Source organism: Haplochromis burtoni, unplaced genomic scaffold, assembly GCF_018398535.1.
Source record: "Haplochromis burtoni strain Fernald_Lab_line unplaced genomic scaffold, NCSU_Asbu1 Contig_171, whole genome shotgun sequence".
NCBI classification, from domain to species: domain Eukaryota; kingdom Metazoa; phylum Chordata; class Actinopteri; order Cichliformes; family Cichlidae; genus Haplochromis; species Haplochromis burtoni.
The window spans coordinates 298,184-314,234 of NW_024582532.1; the positions used below are offsets into that span (position 1 = coordinate 298,184).

The 16,051-nt window shown below is 41.5% G+C and overlaps 2 protein-coding genes across 3 annotated transcripts; one reads left to right on the forward strand and one right to left on the reverse strand.

Annotated features, from left to right (window-relative positions):
- Nucleotides 1–76: 76 nt before the first annotated feature.
- Nucleotides 77–14,372, reverse strand: LOC102289751 (gap junction alpha-9 protein). Of its 2 annotated transcripts, XM_042225431.1 has the most exons (3): nt 13,925–14,372; nt 11,189–11,892; nt 77–2,977 (listed from the first exon to the last, which is right to left on the reverse strand). In XM_042225431.1, exons 2-3 carry the CDS (start codon nt 11,873–11,875, stop codon nt 2,159–2,161), a joined length of 1,506 nt encoding a protein of 501 aa, XP_042081365.1. In that variant the 5' UTR covers nt 11,876–11,892; nt 13,925–14,372; the 3' UTR covers nt 77–2,158. The 2 variants fall into 2 exon arrangements, with proteins under 2 accessions (XP_042081365.1, XP_005941005.1); XM_005940943.2 differs by lacking the exon at nt 77–2,977 and having other exon boundaries at nt 6,618–11,892.
- On the forward strand, nt 5,822–8,168 carry mycbp (MYC binding protein). The gene is made up of 5 exons (XM_005940942.3): nt 5,822–6,117; nt 6,351–6,423; nt 6,532–6,580; nt 7,861–7,990; nt 8,076–8,168. The coding sequence occupies exons 1-5, from the start codon at nt 6,103–6,105 to the stop codon at nt 8,118–8,120; spliced, it is 312 nt and encodes a 103-aa protein (XP_005941004.1). The 5' UTR covers nt 5,822–6,102; the 3' UTR covers nt 8,121–8,168.
- Nucleotides 14,373–16,051: the final 1,679 nt, after the last annotated feature.

A 16,051-nucleotide genomic window follows, 5' to 3' on the forward strand; every position in this document is an offset into this window, starting at 1 on the left:
ACAGTGAATGCAAAATCACTGTTTTTTTTTGTTTTTTGTTTGTTTTTTTTGTATAACAAGAAGCTCTCTAAATTAAAAATGACATTTCAGCATCAGCCTTTCTGTCCTGAAGGTCCTTGATTTTGCTGATGGAAATTCTTCATTTGTTATTAAAGCTTCATCATGGATGAATTCAGATGCTGCGACTGACTGAAGTGTCTGGCTACAAAGGATCCTGCAGGAAGTAGTTACCAGAACATGTGTGCACTCTGGTTATTTCTTAGATACATATACTTGCTAATAACAGGCCCAAAGTGTGGCAAGAAAATCACACTGATCTACACCACCACTCCCAGTCTGAACCATGACTTGAGGCATGTTGGATCCATCCTTTTCTGTTTTTCTACACCAAATTCTAACCCTACCATCTAAATGGCATTGCAGTAATTTTTACTTATCAGACCAGGCAGGTTTGTTCCCGTATTCAGTTGTCTGATTTTGGTGAGTAAGTGTGAACTGTACCTTCAGTTTCCTGCTCTTCGTGGACAGGAGCGGCACACGATGTAGTCTTCTGCTGCTGTAGCACATTTGCTTCAAGCTTTGGTGCGTTCAGAGATGCTCTTTGTTGTAATGATTTGTTATTTCAATTACTGTTGTCATTTAATCTCAGGGAAGTCTGGCTGCTCCCAGTCAACAAATCATATTACCCAGAGAACAGCTGCTCATTGGGTATTCTGTTTTTCAGACCATTCTCTGTAAATCCTACAGATTTACTCACTTGTTGGCAGGAATTGGCTCACTTGTGTGGCAACAGTCATGGAAACATCATTGTGGCTTATATGCATGTTATTTTCTAACCACTGTCATGTTTTGCTGCAAGTGAAATTTACTGCTGGAAAAGTCTTGAAGATATTTCATGTCAAACGTAACAAAGAAAACAGATGACTCAAGTTGACTTCTTTGTTGCATAAAAATGATTGAAATCATAATTATGATGCAGAGGTGCAAAATCAGTCTCCACCAGCCAGTGGGCCCGCTCAGTCTCACCCCTGACAAGTTAAAAGGCAAACTAAAATCCCCCCTTGTCAAAAGAAAAGAAAGAAATCTATAAAAGGCATTATGTTAATGAGGTAAATGATCCTAGTCAGTACTGTTATTTAAGTCGAGGTCAAAAGAGAGAAAACAACACTTGCTATGAACTCTCAGACAGTATAAAACATAGGCGCAGGTTCGAGGTCTGAAAAGTGAAGCCAATGCAGAAACGCTTTAAACCTGCATTCTTACTAATGTCCACCAGGGGGTGATTCCTGTGATTTCAAAAACAACCTGGGTCTCAAAGAAGTCAATGGGGAAGCAGCCCTCTGCCCTGAGCTCTGCAAACACTTTCTCAAATAGTTTATGGGTTAAGTCACTCCGTTTGGGTCATATTATTAAAACATTAAGTCAAAAAACAGGAAGTAAATGGATATTCTAAGGAAGAAGGATTATCCAGGAAATGCTCATTGGTTTACCACTTGATAGCTTGTTAGCCACTGAGGATGCTACAGTTCCCTGCCCATCTTTTATACTGTCTGTGAATTACCTGCAAGTTTTATTTTAATTGTAAATATGAAAAAATGAAAGGTTAATAAAGCATTTGAGCAGATGTGTTTAGCGCACAGTGCACCACACAAACATAAAAGTCGGCATTTTCTTAAGTTGGTTTCTGAGACAAGGACCCATTCTTATCTGTGATAGCTAAGTTTAGCAATAATTCAGTGCTAGGTGCATGTTTCAGTTAAACAGTTCAGCGTGTGTGACCCTTCAGCCTTCATTTGACCATTAAAACATTTCAGAATTACTCATAAATCGACTTATCATCAAACATCATGAGGCCCCACTCAGTCATGTCAGCTGCTAACATAGCTTTATAGCTTGATTGTTTGAGGGTTGAAGCTCATTCTGAAAGCCTGAAACTGACCTGGAAATCTGAGAAAACAAGGCTGTGCATCCTAGTATGAATCCCTCTAAAAGGAAGAGTAGATGTTAGACTGCTTGTTTGTCATATGCTCTTTCTAAGACTGGAGAATGTCTGGCACAAGCATAATCTCTGCAGGCTTTTTGTGATTGTCTCTTAAAGAAGTCTAAACTGTGAAAAAGGTGCAGTAATAGTGTTTTAATGGCTTCTTCTAAGCAGTCCTCATATCTGTAAATCAGTCGGGGCTCGTCTGCTGCTGGCGCTGCTGGCAGCTGACACTCGCCGGTTTGGTGGGGAGGCGGCGGGACTATTGCTCTCCCGGCTGTGTCGAGATATAGAGCTCAGCTCCCCTGCAGAGTCCGGGCTCTGGGGTCTGCTCTGTCTCTTAATGTCTGACTTGGAGAGGATCCTTGCTCTGGGGCCGCCGCCGCTTCGTAGCTTCATGCTGTTGTTCCCGTTGTAGGAGTCTCCGCTGTCTGAGCCATTTCCCTCCACGACTGTGGAGCAGTTCCACGGTGGGGTGATCCTTCGTGTCTTCCTCGTGAAGCCTGACAGCGCTGTGCTGCAGGAGGCATCTGAAACAGGCAGGGTGGGGTACTCAGATCTTGCACGCTCCAGGTCCTCGTGATGTGGTGGGGATTGATCTTCTCGTTGCTCCTGTTTGTCTGAAGGAGGGGACCGCGTCTCACTGCTGGTATTGTTGGAGTTGTTGTTGTGCTCCGTGGGACTCGGGACTCCTTCCTTGCCCTCCTTTTGACTGTCCGGCTTTCCACCAGGGTCCCCTTGAATTGGGACGAAGGCGGAGGAGGCGTTGAGGAGAGGGTAGTTGGGTCCGTTGCCCTGTTTCTCCAGCAGTAACGTGTACCCGCTTGGTGCTGTGGGAATCGTACTCTTGCGTCCCACAGTCGTTCCCATGCAAACCTGATGCATCACTGAGTCCTTTTTCGACTTGCTGACATAATAATCGTCCAGGTCATCCTTCAGGTGTGGGTAGTAGTCCAGAATGCCCTTCTTAATCCTCTTGAAGCCAAGGTGCATGATCTCCAGCACTCTCTCTTTTTTTTAAGACAAAGAGGTCAAGATGTTCTCACATAAGAAGTGAAACTTGGTGTCATGACAGTGGCCTCTCTTATCTCATCAATGAACGCTCGTAATCACTGTGAATAAGCCTTTGAACCACAGCTGCTGTCTGGCACACTTGGCTGAGATGATTAGGAGTTGACCTGGTCAGTCAGTCTGTGTGTTTTAGTCCCAAACTGTGACTCAGACGAACATGTCCTAGATTTCAAAGCTTCAAAGACGCTGGACTTTAACGGAGTATAAGTTTGTGAGAGGTTTTCCATCAGTGGTTACTTTCTCCAGGTTGTTTTTTTGATTATCCACTTTTTTGGGGAAAAAAGGGAGACATCGCCATTAATTTGTCCTTAACTTGAGGTCATCCCCTCAGTGTTTTGAAAATAGATCTACAGTTTATGGTGCAAAAAGGTACAGTGAAAAAATAAAAAGTATTTATTGTTGCCTACAGTTTTGGTTCTGATGTCATGGTCATTTGACTTCGAGCATCCTGTTCCCATTTTTTGTGAACGTCCTGGTGAAATGTCATTACTTTTTGGGTTCTATTTCAGTTTTATTTTAGTCTCTCACATTGTTTCCACTGTCTCTACATCCAGTGTGAGTCTGCTCATCTCTCTGCTTTGTTTCTGCCTTTCAGTTGTTTCCTGTTTTACTTTGATAGTGTCAGGTTTTCTCTTCTGTTTTGCTCTGGTGTTTGCTGTCATGTGTGCTGTGATTTCCTCCTGTGTTTCCCCAGCACCTTGTGGGTGTTTTTGGATTAATCTTTGCCCCCCCCTGTTTTCCACTTCCACTTTGGATCCAGCTACAGCCTGACATGTTTCTTTAATAACAATAATTTATGCAAATAATCAGTCATTAAATCTGCAAAGAGTTTAATATTTTTTAAATGTAAGAAGTTTTTTCCTCTTTGATTTACTTTAAATTTGCCATGTCACTCTGAGAAGTATGCGAACTTGAATAGCCAGCTGTGTGGAAAAACACCTGAGACTCTCACTGAGTAATGACACTTAAAGTCTGTACTTTTTTATAGGCTCACCTTTTTGTTGTAATGTACCGTGAACTTTCCAGATTTGTATTTTCAAACTTATGGTTACCACACACACAGAAAAAGAACTAAAACAAAATAAAAAAATAACCCTGAGAGAAAGTGAGCCCAATCAGGATAAGAATATTAGAAAATATCCACAATTAATATGACCTTTAAACAGGTACTTTAATCTGATTATTATCAGTTATCCTCAGATGGCTCCCACAATGTGTATTCTGTTAATCCATTTAAGAGTTTTGTATGACAAAACTTATATTATTGCCTTATGTGATTCGTGCACTCCGAGTGAGCGTGTGTGCAAATGTGTGTGTGTGAGAGTCTATCATGATCCTCAGAGCACATTTCACCTCTTCAGGAATAGTAAACATATTATTACACTGACTTTTTCTGCTGCTTAGTTTGGAGGGAACTGGGTTTGAAAAGGTAAAGACGGATAACCAGATCTCAAATGTTCATATGCATAACTTTATGTAAATCCACACAGCTTCGAGGTTTGGCAGATTATATTCCCATCCATAACTGGAAGTTAAAGTTTGTTTTTATGTTATTGTGTGATGGACTGTGTAGTCCAACGTGATGCTGAATAAGTCTTATTAGCAGCACTGGCAGAGAAAGATAAAACCTCTTAAAGCATTTACAAAAACTTTTGGGGACCGCCTACTACAGAACTTGTTGTCGTTTTAACGAGTTATATTTTTTTTTATATATATATAACTCAATATAAATCCAACTAAATAATATTTAGAAACAGCATCTGTTCATCCTTCAGTAGATGTAACATGAATATCATTAAATATTTTAGGAAACGGAGCTAAATCAACTCATCTTTCCCACACTGAGACACACCACAGCATGCTGTAATATGTCTAAATAACGTAACTGTAACTCTATATCAACATTCAGACACATTAAATAAGTGTTAATATACTTAAACGTTTCCAATTAAAGCTAGAACTAGCTGTTAAATGCACTAGCCAGGAAATGTTTGTTAACAGCTCAGCTACAATGTGTCACTGATTAACCGGATATCGATCAAAAGCAGCTTACCTTGTTATATCAGCTTACCTTGTTATTATAAACTCTTATTCCATAGGGTTTATTGGAGGTAGAAGCACAGGAGGCTTAACACTTGACACTTGTCATGTTGAAGCCGGCGAAACAATAGAAACTCCTTTCCGTGCTGATGTTTTTACACCCAAGTCATGTGAGCCCCGGGAAGGGGCCGATCGATGGATAAACCACGCCTAGTTTTAGACTATCCAATGACTGCAGCTCATATGTTTTATAAATCGGACGTTGCGCTGGTAGCGCGCTTCCGTGAAGGCTTGCGTTCACCTTCCTGTGTTGCCAGATAGGGGTGGCAGCAGCGAGGCCAATCCATTTAAATATAGAAACTAAATTACACACAAAAAAAGCAGAGAAGTTGCACGTATTTATTTGTTAGTTTAATTTGACTTTTTTTTTCCTGAGGGTGACTATATCTCTCAAGAGTACCGTGAATATGCCAGTGTAGAAACCCGAGAAAAAAGACTTCGACAGTGAATTATGACATTTTTACGATACCTTCGGTATCAGAGCAATCCATTACTCGATTTTAGAGCACTCAGTAGTACATGGCAAACAGGAGCTCCTAACACAAAATTCGGCTTGCTTTATTTCCCAATTATAATGGGTTGTTGCTTAACTGACGAAAAATCATAATATGGTAGGTAGGTTCTGCATGCCCGTGACGCAAATCTGGCAACACAGCTTCATCGTCTCGTTTCGATGTCTGAGGCGTTTCAGTTGTTTACTCGCAAACGGAACAACTTACGTTTCTTTATTGTTTAAATGTATCTTATTTTGACAGCTACTCTGTAGTCTTTCTTCTCCTTTTACAAGCTGATTGTTTATCGGAAGAACTTCATTTCCGCGTGATTTGATGTGTTGTTATGGCAACAGAGTCACCTCCTGCGTAGCATTCAAACAGCTGCAGCTAGTCCCGAGTTATTTTCCGTTTCGCACATTGTAGACGACCCGGAGTTACACGGCTATTATTGAAGTCATGGCTCAATACAGAGTAAGTATTTTTGGCCTTACTTTCTGTAGCTTTTATGTTTTACGTGGTACATTTAAAGTTTGTAAAACTAGCTAGCTAGCGTCATAACAACGTGACCCCTGCTCGCCAACACGGCGGAAGGCAGTGAAGGCACCATGGGCTGAAAACACTTCAGTGCAAGGAGTTTTTATAGCGCTCTTTATGTATGAATGGGCTCCTAACTTGTGTGTCATCCAACTATTTGTCTTTTTCAGGCCTCTGAGTCGAAGCGGGAGCAATTTAGAAGGTACCTCGAAAAATCTGGAGTCCTCGACACCTTAACAAGCGGTAAATGGACCCCCCCGTTCAGCCTGGTGACATTAACGATAATGCATTCTGTGAAACAGTCTTTTAATTTGTTTTTACTGATATCCGTGCTCCCCCTCTTTCTTGCAGTTTTAGTTGCTCTTTTTGAGGAGCCTGAGAAACCTAACAATGCACTGGAGTATCCTTTTCTCATTTTTGCAGCCTTACTACAACCTCAGGTGGTAACAATTAGTTTCTGATGTGGCTCTATCTTCAAAGCAAAAAAGATATGTCACACTTGTATGTTTCAGATCTACTGTGTTTTAATATTGGAAATGCAGGTTTTAAATTATTATTTCATTTATTGAGGGGAAAAAGTTATCCAGAATTACCAGGCCTTATGTGGAAAAAGTGATTCCCCCTAAACCTAATAACTGGTTTTGCCACCAGCAAGAACTGCAACTCTTTGGTATAACTAGTAACAAGTCTTTCACATCACTATGGAGGAATTTTGGCTCGCTCTCCTTTGCAAAACTGGTTTACTTCAGCCACACTTTATTTTTTTATTGTTATGTTTATTGTTTATTAGCTCGATTAGCCAGTTTAAGTCCAAACTTTGACTAGATAAAGCCTTCCAAAACTTTCATTATTATTTGAGTCATTAGGAAGTGGACAGTCAGGTTATTTTTGTCCAATATTTGTTTGATCATGTGGAATATTTAAATGCAGCAAATATGTAACAATAAGATCTGGAAGTTGGCAAATACTTTTTCACAAAATTTCACTCAATATAAACAGGTTTAGAGCTTAAACCACTGCATTTAAAATAAAATAGTTTATTATTTTTTATTTATGGTATTATCAGTCTTAAAATGTTACGATTGCAGTCAAATCGATTATTTAAATGCACCGTTGTCCCCTGAAACCTTCAGATGGGCAATGAGGTGACTCCTGGTCCATTTAGAGATGAATGGCAGCCTTTAAGACTTTGAGTTTTAATTCACAATAAAAATCTTAACATCTCCAATTCTTCAGCTGTGTAGATAGGGGAAATCAACTGCATCAAAATTCATCAATATGTTGATGTTCTGTGCATCTCGGTATACTGCAAGGATGTAGGCTAGACCAAATAATCACTCGGCCTTTTTTATTGTGGAAAAGCCAGTTTCTTGTTATGGCAGCAGATTTAAACTCTAAGGGGTTTTTTGTAATCTGTTCATGGGGTTTGATTTATTCTGTGTTGTTCTTCACATGTTTAAATACTGCAGGATACTTGCAGTGGGTGAGTCTGTCACAGGCCAACAGTTCTTAAGCTAAGGAGTCATTCTCCTGCACCAGTCTCTCCAACCTACAAACTGGATCATCATTCTCCTGAATTAACATGCAGAACCGAGTTGGACCTTGTTCTGCTCTAATAAAATTAGATAGTATTGATGAGTAAAATTTCCATGCAGTCGTTAACCTTAACCATGGCAACAGTTTCATAAAGCTTCATCTCGGGGCAGCTGGTCCAGAGCCAGCAGACACAGAGGCTCTTCGTACGGAGCTGGCTGACCTACAACAGAAGTGCAGCGAGCTCATGGAGGAGAACAAAGAGCTGAGGAGCAGGGTGAGCGTTTACAGATAATCACATGTCTATATTTGGTCTGGATTCTGTGACCTTTAACCTTCTCGTTTTCCTCCTCATCTTCCAGCTGATGCAGTATGAACCATCGCCTGATGGGGAAGCAGCAGAGTAGAGGTTTTCTTTGCTTTTGTGGAGGAATAAAAAGAAAAATGTTACTAAAGCCTTGTTTGTATGTAAATGTTTATTAAACAATGGATGTACAGTGAATGCAAAATCACTGTCTTTTTTTTTTGTTTTTTGTTTGTTTTTTTTGTATAACAAGAAGCTCTCTAAATTAAAAATGACATTTCAGCATCAGCCTTTCTGTCCTGAAGGTCCTTGATTTTGCTGATGGAAATTCTTCATTTGTTATTAAAGCTTCATCATGGATGAATTCAGATGCTGCGACTGACTGAAGTGTCTGGCTACAAAGGATCCTGCAGGAAGTAGTTACCAGAACATGTGTGCACTCTGGTTATTTCTTAGATACATATACTTGCTAATAACAGGCCCAAAGTGTGGCAAGAAAATCACACTGATCTACACCACCACTCCCAGTCTGAACCATGACTTGAGGCATGTTGGATCCATCCTTTTCTGTTTTTCTACACCAAATTCTAACCCTACCATCTAAATGGCATTGCAGTAATTTTTACTTATCAGACCAGGCAGGTTTGTTCCCGTATTCAGTTGTCTGATTTTGGTGAGTAAGTGTGAACTGTACCTTCAGTTTCCTGCTCTTCGTGGACAGGAGCGGCACACGATGTAGTCTTCTGCTGCTGTAGCACATTTGCTTCAAGCTTTGGTGCGTTCAGAGATGCTCTTTGTTGTAATGATTTGTTATTTCAATTACTGTTGTCATTTAATCTCAGGGAAGTCTGGCTGCTCCCAGTCAACAAATCATATTACCCAGAGAACAGCTGCTCATTGGGTATTCTGTTTTTCAGACCATTCTCTGTAAATCCTACAGATTTACTCACTTGTTGGCAGGAATTGGCTCACTTGTGTGGCAACAGTCATGGAAACATCATTGTGGCTTATATGCATGTTATTTTCTAACCACTGTCATGTTTTGCTGCAAGTGAAATTTACTGCTGGAAAAGTCTTGAAGATATTTCATGTCAAACGTAACAAAGAAAACAGATGACTCAAGTTGACTTCTTTGTTGCATAAAAATGATTGAAATCATAATTATGATGCAGAGGTGCAAAATCAGTCTCCACCAGCCAGTGGGCCCGCTCAGTCTCACCCCTGACAAGTTAAAAGGCAAACTAAAATCCCCCCTTGTCAAAAGAAAAGAAAGAAATCTATAAAAGGCATTATGTTAATGAGGTAAATGATCCTAGTCAGTACTGTTATTTAAGTCGAGGTCAAAAGAGAGAAAACAACACTTGCTATGAACTCTCAGACAGTATAAAACATAGGCGCAGGTTCGAGGTCTGAAAAGTGAAGCCAATGCAGAAACGCTTTAAACCTGCATTCTTACTAATGTCCACCAGGGGGTGATTCCTGTGATTTCAAAAACAACCTGGGTCTCAAAGAAGTCAATGGGGAAGCAGCCCTCTGCCCTGAGCTCTGCAAACACTTTCTCAAATAGTTTATGGGTTAAGTCACTCCGTTTGGGTCATATTATTAAAACATTAAGTCAAAAAACAGGAAGTAAATGGATATTCTAAGGAAGAAGGATTATCCAGGAAATGCTCATTGGTTTACCACTTGATAGCTTGTTAGCCACTGAGGATGCTACAGTTCCCTGCCCATCTTTTATACTGTCTGTGAATTACCTGCAAGCCTTTATTTTAATTGTAAATATGAAAAAATGAAAGGTTAATAAAGCATTTGAGCAGATGTGTTTAGCGCACAGTGCACCACACAAACATAAAAGTCGGCATTTTCTTAAGTTGGTTTCTGAGACAAGGACCCATTCTTATCTGTGATAGCTAAGTTTAGCAATAATTCAGTGCTAGGTGCATGTTTCAGTTAAACAGTTCAGCGTGTGTGACCCTTCAGCCTTCATTTGACCATTAAAACATTTCAGAATTACTCATAAATCGACTTATCATCAAACATCATGAGGCCCCACTCAGTCATGTCAGCTGCTAACATAGCTTTATAGCTTGATTGTTTGAGGGTTGAAGCTCATTCTGAAAGCCTGAAACTGACCTGGAAATCTGAGAAAACAAGGCTGTGCATCCTAGTATGAATCCCTCTAAAAGGAAGAGTAGATGTTAGACTGCTTGTTTGTCATATGCTCTTTCTAAGACTGGAGAATGTCTGGCACAAGCATAATCTCTGCAGGCTTTTTGTGATTGTCTCTTAAAGAAGTCTAAACTGTGAAAAAGGTGCAGTAATAGTGTTTTAATGGCTTCTTCTAAGCAGTCCTCATATCTGTAAATCAGTCGGGGCTCGTCTGCTGCTGGCGCTGCTGGCAGCTGACACTCGCCGGTTTGGTGGGGAGGCGGCGGGACTATTGCTCTCCCGGCTGTGTCGAGATATAGAGCTCAGCTCCCCTGCAGAGTCCGGGCTCTGGGGTCTGCTCTGTCTCTTAATGTCTGACTTGGAGAGGATCCTTGCTCTGGGGCCGCCGCCGCTTCGTAGCTTCATGCTGTTGTTCCCGTTGTAGGAGTCTCCGCTGTCTGAGCCATTTCCCTCCACGACTGTGGAGCAGTTCCACGGTGGGGTGATCCTTCGTGTCTTCCTCGTGAAGCCTGACAGCGCTGTGCTGCAGGAGGCATCTGAAACAGGCAGGGTGGGGTACTCAGATCTTGCACGCTCCAGGTCCTCGTGATGTGGTGGGGATTGATCTTCTCGTTGCTCCTGTTTGTCTGAAGGAGGGGACCGCGTCTCACTGCTGGTATTGTTGGAGTTGTTGTTGTGCTCCGTGGGACTCGGGACTCCTTCCTTGCCCTCCTTTTGACTGTCCGGCTTTCCACCAGGGTCCCCTTGAATTGGGACGAAGGCGGAGGAGGCGTTGAGGAGAGGGTAGTTGGGTCCGTTGCCCTGTTTCTCCAGCAGTAACGTGTACCCGCTTGGTGCTGTGGGAATCGTACTCTTGCGTCCCACAGTCGTTCCCATGCAAACCTGATGCATCACTGAGTCCTTTTTCGACTTGCTGACATAATAATCGTCCAGGTCATCCTTCAGGTGTGGGTAGTAGTCCAGAATGCCCTTCTTAATCCTCTTGAAGCCAAGGTGCATGATCTCCAGCAGACTGAGGAAGAGAGAGATGCAGGCGATAGCTTGCATGAACATCATGAAAACAGTTTTCTCTGTTGGTCTCGAGACGAAGCAGTCCACCACGTTAGGACACGGCTCCCTCTCGCACTTGTAAATGGTGCTCAGGCGGTTTCCATACAGGATGTATTGAACCGTCATAAAGCTGACCTCCACCACTGAGCGCGTAACAATGTGGGCCACGTAGGTGCACAGCAGAGAGCCCCTCAGTGGTGCTTTGTTGAGCTTCCCCTGCTCCAGCTGCCTCATCTCCTTTTCAATCCTCTTCTTCACCTCTGTCAGCTCTGCATCCACCGCCTCCAGCTCCCGCCGGAGAGCCACTTTCTTGCAGTGGCGTTCCTTCTCCAGAGCCCGCAGCTGGTAGATGGCATGACCCATGTACACCAGGGAGGGCGAGGACACAAATATCACCTGGAGCACCCAGTAGCGGATGAGGGAAATAGGGAAGGCCTGGTCATAGCATACATTCCGGCACCCCGGCTGCTCGGTGTTGCAGATGAAGTCAGACTGCTCGTCATTCCAAACGTCTTCTGCGGCGACGCCCAGGACCAGCATTCGGAATATGAACAGGATGGTCAGCCAGATCTTGCCAACCATGGTGGAGTGGATATGCACCTCCTCCAAGATCCCACCAAGGAAGTTCCAGTCTCCCATTTTCTACTTTAGCAGCTCTGTAACAAAAAAAGAGAGAGAAACTCATTTATATACTAGGAGTTCAGTGTTTCTTCTAACCACTTGCACTGTGCACCTGTGATCTCACCTTCTCTCTGTCAGAATGAGAACCTTTCAACCTTCCTAAAGGACATTCAAAGCTCTTCTTTGGATCTTGGCTGCTTTTTTATGTACTCCATAAACATGATCCCACACTGCTTCAGTAATGTTCCACTGTCTAGGGGATGCTTTTACTGCATTGGCAGTGAAACAAAAAAGGAAGCCAATCAGATTCATCCCAGATGGTGTTGCATGATAGATCAAAATGTGAAGGTACTTTTCAGCAGATCCTTAACAACACCAGCTGAAATTAAGCCCCATGCATTGACAGCCCCCACCGTATTTTACAGATGCCAGTAGACCTTCACTGTTGTAGCTCTCTGTTGATAAGTGACAAAGATAAACTTTGAAAGCTCTTCAGAAAGTCTGGAGAATTACTGCCCAAGACCACTTTAAAATAATTGCAATAAGTCTGGCTCCTTGTCATTTAAGGTGGGTAGTAAGCCACAGTTAAAGCGAGACACACACCACATATGGGGCGGCTGCAGCTTAGGAGGTAGATGGAGGTCAAATATCCTTCGGCAAGATACTGAACCCCAAGTAAATATCAGAGTCTGTATGTGTGCGAACATGCTTGGATTAATAGCTGAATGAATGAATGAGTGAAGGGCATGTTGTATAAAGCTCCGGTACTCAGGTATAGTAGGAAAGCGCTGTATATGAAAAAATGGTAAATGGATGGATTCTTATATAGTGCTTTTCTACTCTCCCGGAGTACTCAAAGCACTCTATACAACATGCCACATTCACCCATTCTCACAAGCACTCCCTCTAAACTGAGTGCTTTATAACTACATTCACACACATTCACACTCCGACGGATGCATCGGAGAGCAATTTGGGGTTAGTATCTTGCCCAAGGATACTTGACACGCAGATTGGAGGAGCCAGGGACTACTACTAATCGAACCACTAACCTTCCGATCAGTAGGTGACCTGCTTTACCTCCTGAGCTGCAGCTAATCCATTAACAAGTTTGAAGATTGCCCTCACATGCAACAGGATGCAGCGTTACAATCCTGAAAAGTACAAGTCCATGTAGCCCATTGGAAACAGAAGCTGATGTTTGCTTTTCACGTGTGGAGAAATCACAGATGCACATGTGCCAGTGGTCAGAACAGGATTTTCGTAGAACAAAAGGAGAAAACTGTGAAGGGGAACGCGGGTGTATTTAAAGGTTTTGCATGTTTTTATGGATAGAGACGAACACTACTGACTAAGACTATCTTTAAAATGGTTTATTGATATTTTATATTATATCAAAGGAACAGAACAGCACAGTGTAATTTAGAAGGTATAAAAATTCATTCACATCAGTTAGATCTTTATTTCAGTGTGAACCTGAACATTTGTCTGCTGCTTTTCATTTTGAGCATGAAAATAAGTCACTTTCTTTAAGGTTAGAAAAATTTCACTTATCATCTTTTTAATGTGTGATGTATTTACATTTTTTGTGTAGTTGTTAATTAGCGAACAAGTTTTAAAAAAAGGATGCAAAGAAGCATATACCAGCTAATATCTGAGAATAACCTAATCCCAGAGAAGAGCTTCAATTGCTTATTTTTTAAATATTCAAAATTTACACGGCAAAGCTAGTTTTCAAAATGAGCTGAAACATAAGAAAAATGGCTTTAAAATGCTTGTTACATGCTGATACAGCAGTAATTATTTTATAGTGTGATTTAAGAAAAAATACAACACTGTTAGGTTACATTTCACTGCTGATGCTTTTAAATGTAATCATCATTCCTTCAGAATAAAAGCCCCAGCTTACTGAGTTACAACTAAACCACAGCCCAGCAGACACCATTTGAGACAGGAGTCTATTCACCACTATTTTGTGTCATCATTATAAAACCTTCCAGATAAATGAGTAAAACCAGACACAACCGATCATTTTAAATACAAATCAATAACTTAGCATTAACTCACCTTTTATCTTCCATATAAAATGTAACCATAAAGGCCTTTTTGATGTAACGCTGCCGATTTCTGACCTATGAAAGCATTTTTTCTTTATTTTTCATCTCTTATCAAAGGTAAAATCTTCCCACTGGTAGACATATAACTCCCTGCTGTTGGTCACGAACTGGGCAAAAACAAATGAGGCGAGCTGGCACTAACTCTTCTCGACTTATAGAGTGTGAAACACCATCAATCAATTCCGTGGCAATGGTCTGCTGCCATTTACCTCGCAGCAGTATGAATGGACGACCTGCCAGTTCCTGCGAGTCATCAGGGGTGAAATGTGCTCCAAAATATTTGGTTGTCTGTCGCCTATTTCTGGTTGAACCCAGAGGATCCTGGACTGGTTTGATCCTCTGAATTTAGATGAAAGCAGCACAGAACTGGGTGCACTGGGCTGGGCCTTGGTGGGAATATAGGTTCTGAGACGGCGCTCTCATTTTCTAAACAGTAGGATATTTTTGGATCTTACCCGAGGACAAAACAAACAAACGAATTGAAGACCGGTACTCCCAAAACTAGAGATATTAATTTTACAGAACCTCAATTCTACCTCCAACAACAGATGTCACAATAGACAATAGAGAGCTTTACTACATGCGCCTCCATGTTTGTTTTTTCAGGCTAATTGTTTTCATGAATATTTGTTTGACTATTTACCAGAATATGTTTTTAAAATTGCACAAATTAATGAGGAATTCAAAGAAAAATCCTATTTTTTTCTTAATGCACCTTCATAGATGCATATCTATTCATTTTGTTTTCCTCCATGAAGGAACTTTGTAATTTGCAGAGTTTTTCTTGCATAATGGATTTCATCTGCTCCCTTTATGGGACCCCACAGTCCCTGCCTCCCTCTCACCCTGTCCCTAGTATCGTCCTCTGTCACTCCAACCCTCCTCCACCACACTCATGAATCTTCTCCTCACAACAGGTCTTGCTGCCATCTGGCAAGTCTTGCTTCTACTGACTGCTCATACCTCCAACTCTCCAGGTTCTCTAACACCTCTGAAGATCACAACGTCGTCTGCGAACAGACTCCTGCCTGACCTCATCTGTCAACCTGCCAATCATAAATTGTCTATTGTGCCTATCTATCAATCAACCAGAATTTTTTTTTATTTGATTTATGTAGAGTAAAATGTACAACCAGTGTTTGTCTGTTTTATCTTTGTTTCCTATTTCTGCTACAGCAAGCAAATAATTCTTATAAAAATAAGGGTGTTCAAACATCAGGCTGTTATATTTAACCAGTGAAACAGTACACTGAATAGGCAGGTTGGTGGTGGTGTAAATCACAACAATGTGAGCCTGGGGTCATGTCCTGATAATGATCATCTACGGTTCCAACCCTGCAGGCTGGAATATTTTCCCCTACATTCACACAGAACTTTTTAAGCTCTTCCAGGAGCCCCGCCTCACAACTAATTTCTTAACACATTAATTATTAAACATAGATGGCCGTGGCTCAGGTCATCTTTGAATCGGAAGGCTGGTGGTTTGAACCCAGCTGCTCTAGTCTGCATGTCAAAGTATCCTTGGGCAAGACACTGAACCCCGAGTATGTGTTTATGCTCCCAACCTGTTCACTGCAGTGTAAACAGAGAAAGTGCTTGTGTGATTGAGACATGTTTAAAGTATTCAAATAGAAATGTGTTATAGGAATCAGTCTGTTTACCAAATCTTCAGCCTTATACTGAAAATAAACCTGATCTTGAGTATTGAACCCCCCTCATAGTTCACCTTAAATGATACTGGTGATGTAGCTGTTCAGTTCTGCTCAGATAGAAAAGCAGTAGAAACAATAAATTAAGCTCGATCTTCAGCCATTACAGCTCATCTCTGTACATTTTGTGTGTATGTGTGTTTTTTTTAGAAGGTGGCAGGTACAAAAAGTCCAAACAGGAGTTTTAGGGGTTTAAGGATAACTGACATCAGCTGGATTAAACTGACCAGGAGTGGCAGGGACTGAGAGAAACCCAGAAACCCGTCTGATTACAGCATCATCGTGGTGCAGCCTCTTGTTTTTGTGATTATGCTCATACTGGTGACTGCATGGTTGATAAGGACTTCCACCATCTGCAGCTTTATTCA

Bases quoted from the DNA above. Each gene is read 5' to 3' on its own strand.
- mycbp (XM_005940942.3), top strand. The intron at 6,424-6,531 runs GTAAATGGACCC...TCTTTCTTGCAG, and splicing joins CCTCGACACCTTAACAAGCG to TTTTAGTTGCTCTTTTTGAG. The intron at 7,991-8,075 runs GTGAGCGTTTAC...CTCATCTTCCAG, and splicing joins ACAAAGAGCTGAGGAGCAGG to CTGATGCAGTATGAACCATC.
- LOC102289751 (XM_042225431.1), bottom strand. From the start codon at position 11,875: ATGGGAGACTGGAACTTCCTTGGTGGGATCTTGGAGGAGGTGCATATC. The intron at 2,978-11,188 runs ATCATGCACCTT...AGAGTGCTGGAG, and splicing joins TCTTCCTCAGTCTGCTGGAG to ATCATGCACCTTGGCTTCAA.